The 10620-nt window shown below is 36.7% G+C and overlaps 1 protein-coding gene across 1 annotated transcript; it reads right to left on the bottom strand.

Moving 5' to 3' along the window:
- Nucleotides 1-4180: 4180 nt before the first annotated feature.
- Nucleotides 4181-5039, bottom strand: LOC115293712 (40S ribosomal protein S4, X isoform-like). The gene has a single exon (XM_029941393.1). It carries the CDS (start codon nucleotides 5028-5030, stop codon nucleotides 4239-4241), a length of 792 nt encoding a protein of 263 aa, XP_029797253.1. The 5' UTR covers nucleotides 5031-5039; the 3' UTR covers nucleotides 4181-4238.
- Nucleotides 5040-10620: the final 5581 nt, after the last annotated feature.

Below are 10620 nucleotides of genomic sequence, written 5' to 3'. Positions count from 1 at the left end.
GGTTTGTTCATTTTAGCCACTCTGACTGGCATGAGGTGGTATCTCAGTGTGGTTTTGACTTATGTTTCCCTGATGATGAGTGATGTTGAGCATCGTTTCATGTGCCTGTAGGCCATCTGGATGTCCTCTTTGGAGAAGTGTCTGTTCAGTGCAGTCCCCATCAAAACTGCACCAACATTCTTCTCAAAGCTAGAACAAACTATCCTCCAATTCGTATGGAACCACAAAAGACCCCGAATAGCCAAAGTCATATTGAAAAAGAAAACCAAAATGGGAGGCATCACAATCCCAGACTTTAGCCTCTACTACAGAGCTGTCATCATCAAGACAGTATGGTATTGGCACAAAAACAGACACATAGACCAATGGAATAGAATAGAGAACCCAGAACTGGGCCCACAAATGTACAGCCAATTAATTTTTGACAAAGTAGGAAAGAGTATCCAATGGAAACAAGACTGCCCCTTTAGGTGCAGGTGGTGCTGGGACAATTGGACAGCAACATGCAGAAGAATGAAACTAGACCACTTTCTTACATCATTCACAAAAATTAACTCAAAATTGCTAAAGGACCTGAATGTGAGACAGGAAACCATCAAAACCCTTGAGGAGAAAGTAGGAAACAACCCCCTAGACCTCCACCGCAGCAATTTCCTACTCGACACATCCCCAAAGGCAAGGGAAATAAAAGCAAAACTGAACTCTTGGGACTTCATCAAGATAAAAATCTTCTGCACTGCAAAGGAAACAAGAAAATAGGCACCCGACATAATGGGAAAAGATAGTTGCAAATGACATATCAGATAAAGGGCTAGTATCTAAAATCTACAAGGAACTCACCAAACTTCACACCCACAAAACAAATAACCCAGTGAAGAAATGGGCAGAAGACATGCACTGCTATATTATATATATTTTATAGAAAGAAATGCCACTGATTAAATAACTATTCAACTTCTCGGTCATAGAATTGAATGTAATTATATATGTACCCTACTTACTTAATATTAATTATTTTTTTAATGTTTGTTTATTTTGAGAGAGAAAGAGCAGGAAAGGGCAGAGAGAGGGAGAGAGAGAATTCTAAGCTGCAACATGGGGCTCAACCTCACAAACTAGGATATCATGACCTGAGCCAAATCAAGAGCCAGACACTCAACCAAATGAGCCACCCAGGTGCCCCAATAATAATTAATTTTTTAACTCTACATAATGAAATAACTGAAGTTCTCTATGTGGAAACTGGAGTAGTCTATATTTAAAGTAGCTAAGTTTTATACCAAAACTTAAGACTCTTCTCAAAGATAACTGTATACCTTTATGATCGGTCTGCCTCTAATGCACATATGTGTGTCATATGGCCTATGTTATAAGTTAAGCCACTTCAAATAAGCTGGTTAGGCTGTACCAAGGGTTTTTTTCATGTTAATTCAGTTAAAAGATAGTAAGTATAAGGCACTTACCTAAAGTGTTCAAGATACACCAATGGACACAGATAACAAACGTCTTTTACCTCCTGTAACTTACAGTCTGACAAGCAAGTTATTATAGGTACCTGATACATAAAGGTAATAAAGGTTATGGTAGAGAAATTACAGTGTGATATGGAAGATCCTGGGTGGTAGAGTGTTGATGTTTTAAATAGCCAGACTTTCAGAGAAAGCATTATCTGAACAGAAAATTTAAAAAGTCATGGAGTTAGCCATGTGAGGATCGGAAGGAAGGACATTCCTTGTAGAGAGAGCAGACAATGCAAATGTCCTGAGGCAGAAGCATATCAGACATAACAGGAAGTAGTGAAGAGTATACCCCTTGGTGTACTGTACTTGGAATACAAGGAAAGAATAGGTTGAGATCCAAAGAGGATTAGAAGGACAGATCATGAAGGAACTTGTGGACTTCCATGTGGATATGGTCTGTACCATCAATGAGAGGGGGAGCCAAGGAATAATCTGAGTTGAACATTTAATTTAATCTGACTTGGATTTTGAAAGAATCCTTCTCACTAATGAGTGGAGAAGAACAATAATTAGCAAGGGATGGAAAAAAGTAGAACAGTAAGTGAGATACTGTATTACTCAGGTGAGAGATAATGGTGGCTTGGATGAGTGTGCTAGCTGGCCTTTGACAGATCAACAGGCCAGAATGAGATTCCTTAAAAAGCAAATGCTTTTACGTTCCAGTATATTGTGATATGGAACAGAACATTCTGTCAAATCATTTGTGTGTGAAACCCATTCTGCAGCTGTGGATCCTATTCTAGAATACTGTTATATTCTATAATCATCAACCTATAACACTAATGCTGCTAGAGAAATAGCTGGGCTCACAATAGGCAGAACAATTTTTAATCTGGCATATTATATCACCAAGGATATAAATTTATTTCTTTTAATAATTTTTAATGTTTAATTATTTTTGAGAGAGGGAGAGCAAGCACACAAGCTAGGGAGAGGCATGGATAGAGACAGACAAAGAGTCCAAACCATGCTTCAGGCTCTGAGCTGTCAGAGTCTGATGAAGAGCTTCAATCCATGGACCATGAGATCATGACCTGAGACAAAGTCGGCCACTTAACCAACTGAGCCACCCAGGAGCCCTGAGGGATATCAATTTATTCTACTTTGAGATAAAATTGACCACCTGACCTATCAAAGAAGTTATTTTCATTAAATAACCAATGTCTTCAATTTCAATGTCAAAAATAGATACCTAAAATTTTAATGTACTTCTAGTTGTGAGTTTTAAAATAAATGAGATATTTGCTTTTGTTTTTCATAGTAATTATGGTTAAGCACTTAAGAAGGAAAAAAGCAAAGCAGGGTTAATGATCTTCAGAAAACTTCTATTTTCTAGACCCAATTCAAAGTAGAAATATGAGAGTGACTGAGCATGATGACCTGAACTTGACTTAAAATTTAGAAAGAAGAGTATTGATCCTTTTTCCTTCTTTCAAAAACAACAGACAATTTATTGTTCTGCCTGTGGAGTAAACTCCATGGCAGAAAAGCAAGAAAAAAGGCTTTCACTGAAGCAAAGCAGGTAAAGGCTGTTTATCCACAGTAAAGATTTAGTTATGCCTTAAATTCATTACCAACTTTGGTGTTCATAGAACAGGGAATGAAATACAGACTCTGCCCCTTCTCTAGTCAGATGTGTCACTTTAGGAGCATTAAGTAATCTCACCCTTCTTTAAGTTCCTGATTTTTTAAACAAATATAAAGTTAATTACTCCCCATAAAGCTGTTTTTGAGGATTATACAAGGAAATGCATGAAAAAGCACATGACACGGTACCTGCCCTATGGTAAGCTTTTAACAAAAGGAGCTACTGTTATTAAATTTTGTGTAATAAATTACTCAAAGTGGGATAAATATCCATCAAACTGGTGACATGGACTCTTGAAAACAAAATATGATGTCTGGATTTTCATCTTTTCACATAATTGGTAAAGTAGTGTGCAAAGATAAGGAGATTTGCTCTCTGCTTCATACCAAAAACCAGGCCTGCAATATGTGAGTGAACTCATGAACCCTGCTACTATGCACATTTTTTAATTACAGTACAGTTGTTAAATTTGATGTGCATTATTTTGTGAGAGTATCCATTTGTTAATGAAACCCAGTAAATACTGTGTGAATGAGTAAAGAATAGCAATAAATATGGACAGAATATATAAATGAACTGCACTCATTCTTAATCCATAAATCCCAGGAGAGAAGGGAGGGAAATTTATTAATTTCATATCAAAAAACATCTTGTATATTTGAATAATGACTCAACCTAATACAGATGATTTTGCATATCACCTAAAAATTATATAAAAATCTCATAATCATCGAGGTGCCTGGGTGGCTGAGTAAGTTAGGTGTCCGACTTCAGCTCAGGTCATGATATCACGGTTCGTGGGTTCGAGCCCCACATCAGGCTCTGTGCTGACAGCTAGCTCAGAGCCTGGAGCCTGTCTTCAGATTCTGTGTCTCCCTCTCTCTTTGACCCTCCCCTGCTCATGCTGTCTCTGTCTCTCAAAAATAGGTAAAAAAAATTTTTTTAAATCTCATAATCATTATGGTCATTTCATCTTCCTTTACTACCTATTATTCATTCTCATTTTACACATCAAAATAATATTACATAAAAGTGAATCTGACTGTCTTCTATTCTTTGTTGTTGTTGTTGTTGTTGTATTAATCTTTAATTATGTATAAAGACTTCCAATCATGTCACCTGGGGACTTTTTACCCACTGCTCTGTTTGGCAGCCAATCTCTTGTCTCTCTCTTCAGCAATGGTGAGGCGGATGTCCTTTCCATGGGGAAGAGAAATCCATGGTTTGTTGCCTTTGCCAATAACAAAAATGTTGGAGAGCCGGGTGGCAAAGCTGTTGTCATTGGCATCTTTCACGTGAACTACATCAAAAGAACCAGGGTGTCTCTCTCTGTTGGTGATCACACCAATTCTTCCCAGGTTAGCACCTCCGGTCACCATACACAGATTACCAGTATCAAACTTGATGAAATCAGTAATCTTTCCAGTCTCCAGATCAATCTGAATGGTATCATTCACCTTGATGAGTGGATCAGGATAGCGTATGGTGTGAGCATCATGGGTCACCAGCTGAGGGATCCCTTTTGTTCCCACAAAGATCTTTCTCACTTTGCACAACTTATACTTGGCCTCCTCAGGCGTAACGCGATGAACAGCAAAGCGACCCTTGGTGTCATAGATCAGGCGGAAATTCTCCCCAGTCTTGTCAATGCTGATGACATCCATAAAACCAGCAGGGTAGGTTATATCAGTTCGGACCTTGCCATCAATCTTAATAAAACGCTGCATAGAGATCTTCTTTACTTCATCTCCTGTTAGGGCATACTTAGGTCTGTTTCTTAGGAAAATGATGAGAGGGAGACATTCTCTCAACTTATGGGGACCAGTAGATGGACGAGGGGCAAACACACCAGTCAGCTTATCCAGCATCCAATGCTTTGGAGCTGCTACCCACTTCAGATGCTTCTTGGGACCACGAGCCATGGCTGCACTAGACACAAAAAGAGCCTGACTGTCCTCTATTCTTACTTTTAAAAAAGGTAACTAAGACAACCCACAGTGTACATTGCATATAATTTCTGGAACAGGAGATATAATGCCTAATGTGGGAAACTGAACAGTTGGCATTCTATTAGGTGTTTTTTTTTTACCAGTTCCAACAATAATTTGATGAGGTTGCTATTATTTTCCACCTCAACTTGTGTTTACTAAAATGATTTTAAAAGGCAATAAAGTAGAAAATGTATTGACAACCAGACTAAGTGACTACATATTTTAATTCTCTGATGGAAGGGCAAAGAAATAATAAAGGCTCATCTTTTGGTGCATGCCAAAATAGACATATGAGAATGGAAATCTGAAAAAGGTTTTTCTTCACTTAACTAAGCTCTTTACCTACCCCTCTGTGATCACTCAACACTGTACCCCATGTGGTCACTCACAACAAGCAGGACACTGTGAAGCACCAAGATGCCACTTTTGTAATATTGGTGACCTAAAAAGGGCCCAGAAAAATACAGTAACAAAAAGGAAAGACAAGAATGGTATGATAATATTCATGATGCCAACTGTAGGGTCTGTACAAGTCACAGAACAAACATCAACTCAAAACATTAGGGAAGGCTTTATGGATGGGTGTAAGATTCAGTTTTGAGTCTTGAAGGATAAGAGAGATCTGGATATGTAGAAGAGAAAGAGGAGCTAGACTTGAAGCCAAACAAACCTGTGTTTGTCCAATAATTAAAAGATGCATAACCATTGGAAAACTAATAACCACTAGATTCCCCCATTGTATGTTGGAATGTACTAGAATCCTTCATGTAAGAATACTATCAGACTTCAAGGACATCATGCATGTAAAATGCTTCCCACAAAGCCTATCCTATAGTAACTTCTCAGTAGTGGTAGAGATTATTTTTTTCCTCCTACACAACCTAACGTTACCAATTAAATAAGGACAACAACACAGACCTCTGAAGACCATTGTATTGGAAAGTATCTAAAACAGTCACTAGCTATTAGGAGTCTGATACAAAATATTTGCACATGAATTTGGAGGTAGAATTAAGGTTAGTGTGTTTATAGAAGTGTCAACAAAAGATTATGAGAGAAAAACACAGATGCTGAATTCAAGTTCAAGGGAAAAAAAGAGTTTAGTACTGGAGGAGGTTGGTTAAATGTTTAAAAAGGGAGGCCTAGAGCCCTTTTGCATTAGTATTAGATTAGCAATGTGTTTAACCATTTGTAGCAATTGTATTATAATAATATAATGGCCCCCACATGAGGTGTAGACAAAGATTCTGAACATATAAGGCTGCACGCCAGAGTGTAATGAGGGCATTACTTCCTTTGGGTAAGATTCATTTCTCTTGCATGAAAACACCCAGTGCTTTTTGTTTTTCAATTCAACATTTCTAGTGGAAATAATTTATGGTAATACAGGCAGATAGCACAGAGCATGTAAGGAGCTGAAATAAATTTGAGTCTCAAATGAGAAACATTGGAGTGTTGACAATAGCAAGATGGTTCTTTGGAAACAGAGCAGTTCTCATTATTTTTCCACACTGATCAACAAGGGACTTAGCTGAAGGGGGTGGTTAAGTGGCTGAAGTTTTAGTTTTGACTTCCTTCGGCTCCACTGAGACAATTACTGCCAGGGCCAATTAGTCTTCCTGAATCCATAGATAAAATTCCATGCAGTTTATAGCATAAAGGATTATTAGAGCAAGTCTCAAATATCACAAGCCTGTCAGCTCTATAAGGGCATGAAAATGGTCCATGGCAATATTGGTTTGGGACTTGATTTCAATTTGACTTTTTTTTTCCTTTCCTGAAGTCACATAAAATAAAAAATTTGGGAATGACTTTTACAAATTACATATTTTGAGATACATGTTATTAATTATGTTTGAACTTTAGGTAACTGAGCTAAAATTATGTAAATATTATTTAGATAGAAATAAATCTTGACATTCAAGCTCAATTTTCACCTCCATGTAATCAATTTGTATTCTTCAACAAGAGATACTCTATTTAACACAGAAAAATGATTGGTTACAATGAATTTATGATGACTGAATACACAATTCTAAAATTATGCCAAATATAAAACATAATCTTTCTTCAAGAAATTTAATTTCAAATAGAGAGAAAAACATTTTTGTAGATGTTTCTGATTGTTCTAATCCTGACTTATGCAAGAGTTGGTTCCAAAAGGAGCAGCTAAGACTCAGAACACATACTATAGGTATCTTTACCCATCAAAGCAGACATTAGTTGATCATGGAACATTTAATTCTTATGAAACTGGATCTAGCCACGGAATCTGCTTCACCCCAGCACTCAAGTTACTGCCAACAACTCTTTCCTAAGCAACTATTTTCATTCCCTGCTTTTGCAAACGTAATCCTTATATCAGAGTAGAAGAAAAATTTAAAAAGGTCACTATAACAATGTTAATAATGTTTAAGTCCTTATAATTCTGAACAAAAGAATGAAATCAACTTGAACACCACTTATTTCCTCACACCAGGTTTGGGCATCTGGTTTTATAAAGATCTCCTTCCAAATGTGTCTCAGCTTAAGCATGTATTATTACTGCTTTGGAAAGATAGAATAATTTGACTCCATAATGTTTTATGATACTCGTTACCAATAGCTCAGTATGCACCTAAACAATCTCTGAGGAAAAACATACAATGTGCACAACTACTGCTTCTGTGAAAAATAAATACAATGCTAAAACGATTGTATGTCTGGGGGCAGGGGGGAGTCTGAAATGCCCCATATGTCTAATAACAAATGCTTCTGGATGGATTTTCTTCTTGCATCCCTCACAGCATCCTGTTTGCACTGAAATACAGACTGAAAGAGATTTCAGAGGGGACCACCTATGTCTACTAACAGTGTACAACCATTATCCATGCATAACCTGAACTTTTTTTTAAAAAAGTTATTTTTTCAGAGCAGTTTCAGGTACACAGAAAAATTAAGAGAAAGGTACAACCATTTCCCTAAGTCCTTTGTCCTCACACAGCTTTGCCATTACCAACACCCTCCACCAAGCATACATTTGTTACAATGGATGAACTGACACTGACATACCATAATCACTCCAAGTCCATAATTTACATGAGGATTCGCTCTTGGTGTTCTACAATGTATGGGTTTGGTGAAAAAGATATGCTACATGCATCTACCATAATAGTATCATACAGGGTATTTTCACTGTCTTGAATAATTAGAGGGCTATAAAAGATGAGTATTACAATGGATAGAGAAAGAAAAACAACATCAACATATTTCTCTGCCAAGGAATTCTTCCCTACCACTGAAAAATACCATGAAGATATGGCGGGATCAATAAAGATGGTGGTGATGAGATATCTGTGGAAGTAGAATCCCTTTGGCCTTGTTCTACTATCTCATGCAATAGGAGAATGTCTTTATATTGTAAAATAAATAAAAATGACAAGAACATGACAGATCAAACGGGTCAAGCCAGGGAAAAGAGAGTTGATTGCAAAAAAAAATTCTATTCATTGCATATTTTTTTAGCAATTACAAGGAATATACCACTGATATATTCTGGGGTTAGAATTCTGTAGATGTTCATTCACTCAAGATTTTTAAATGACCAGATCTTCTCTATCTTTACTTTTATTTGCTAGACCTTTAAGTAACTGAGAGCGATGTCATTTAATGGCCCATAACAATTCCACTCTCTTGTAGTTTTATTGACTACTTTTTCGTGTTTTCAAAGGCATTTTATTAGGTTCAAACAAAATAAAATTGTTATATTTTCCTGGGGATTTACATTCTTATCATGTTATGATTCTACTGATGCTTTTCTGGTAAATGTTCTTTCTGATATTAATACAGCTGTTCAAACATTATTTTATCTTTTCCCTATCATGTTTCTTTTCCATCCTCATATATTCAATATCCAGTGCTTCAGATGAATCTTTTATGAGCAATAGAGAATTTTTAATCCAGTATGAAATTTTTTTTATTTAGTTATTCATTCTCTTTACAATGTTGAGGTTATAGATAAACTAGGTTGTTTCTAAAGTGTTTTGTGAATTTTCATGTTGTTTGGCTTTCTGTATATTTTCCCCTTCATTCTAGCCTTTCTTTCATAAATTTTTTTAATTTGTTCAAACTTTTGCCCACTAGTAATTTAAAAGATTTAAAATATGATCTTTTTAACTGTTTAACTTTAAACATCTTGCAGGTACATTTCACAAATTCTAAAGTTAACCAGTATCTTTATCTTCCACATAAGACACATTTAAATGTTTAATTCTGTTTGCCTCTGTGCCAATTTATATATTTTTGCACAACATTTTACTTTATCATCACAAATTTCTGTGTGTACTTTTCCTCCTTGTAGCTCTAATTTGCATTCTAGTGTTATTTCCGTTCTGCCTGAAAATTTCTTTAGGGAGGATCTGTGTCTGTTAAATATTCTCAATATTCATCCAATAGCATCTGTAGTTCATTTTCATTCTTTTTATTTTTAAATTTATATTTTAGTTAATATACGGTACAATATTGGTTTCAGAAGTAGACTTCAGTAATTCATCACTGACGTGCAATACCCAGTGCTCATCACAAGTGCTCTTCCTAAAACCCATCACCTGTCTAGCTCATTTCCCACCCACCTCTTTCCATCAACCCTCAGTTTGTTCTCTATTATTAAGATCATTTGTGATTTGGGCACCTAAGTGGCTCAGATAAGTGTCCAACTTTTGATTTCACCTAAGGTCATGAGCTCACAGTTCATGAGACTGAGCCTCATATGGGGGTCTGTGCTGACAGTGTGGAACCTGCTTGGGATTCTCTCTCTCCCTCTTTTTCTCTCTGCCCCTTCCTCACTCATGCCCTCTCTCTCTCCCAAAATAATCAAACACTAAGGAAAAATGAGTCTCTCATGGTATGTTTCTTCTCTTCCCCCATCCTTTCTCATATATTCATCTGTCTTATTTCTTAAATTCCACCTCAGTGAATTCACATTGTTTTAACTTTCTCTGATTTACTTATTTCACTTAAAATAATACTTTCCAGCTTCATCAACACCAATGCAAATGGCGAGATCTCATTCTTTTTGATTGCTGAGCAATATTCCATCTCTCTCTCTCTCTCTCTCTCTCTCTCTCTCTCTCTCTCTCTCTCTCTCTCTCTCTCGCTCTCTCACACACACATGGCTTCTTTAACCGTTCATCACTCAATGGACATTTGGGCTCTTTCCATAGTTTGGCTACTGTTAATGCTGCTATAAACATTTGGATGCATGTACCCCTTCAAATCTGTATTTCGGCATCCTTTGGGGAAATACATAATTGTGCAATTGCTGGATCCTAGTTTTTTGAGGAGCCTCCACACTGTTCTCCAGAGCAGCTGCACCAGTTATTGTTCCCACTAACAGTGCCACAGGGTATCCCTTTCTCCTTATCCTCACCAACACCTGTTGTTTGTGTTCTTAGTTTTAGCCATTCTGATAGGTGTGAAGCAGTATCTCATGTGGTTTTGATTTGTAATTTCCTAATAATGAATGATGTTGAGCATCTTTTCA

Source organism: Suricata suricatta, chromosome 6 (genome assembly GCF_006229205.1).
Source record: "Suricata suricatta isolate VVHF042 chromosome 6, meerkat_22Aug2017_6uvM2_HiC, whole genome shotgun sequence".
Lineage (NCBI taxonomy): Eukaryota > Metazoa > Chordata > Mammalia > Carnivora > Herpestidae > Suricata > Suricata suricatta.
The sequence above is the reverse complement of the archived record's forward strand: the minus strand, read 5'-3'. Positions and strand labels throughout refer to the sequence as shown.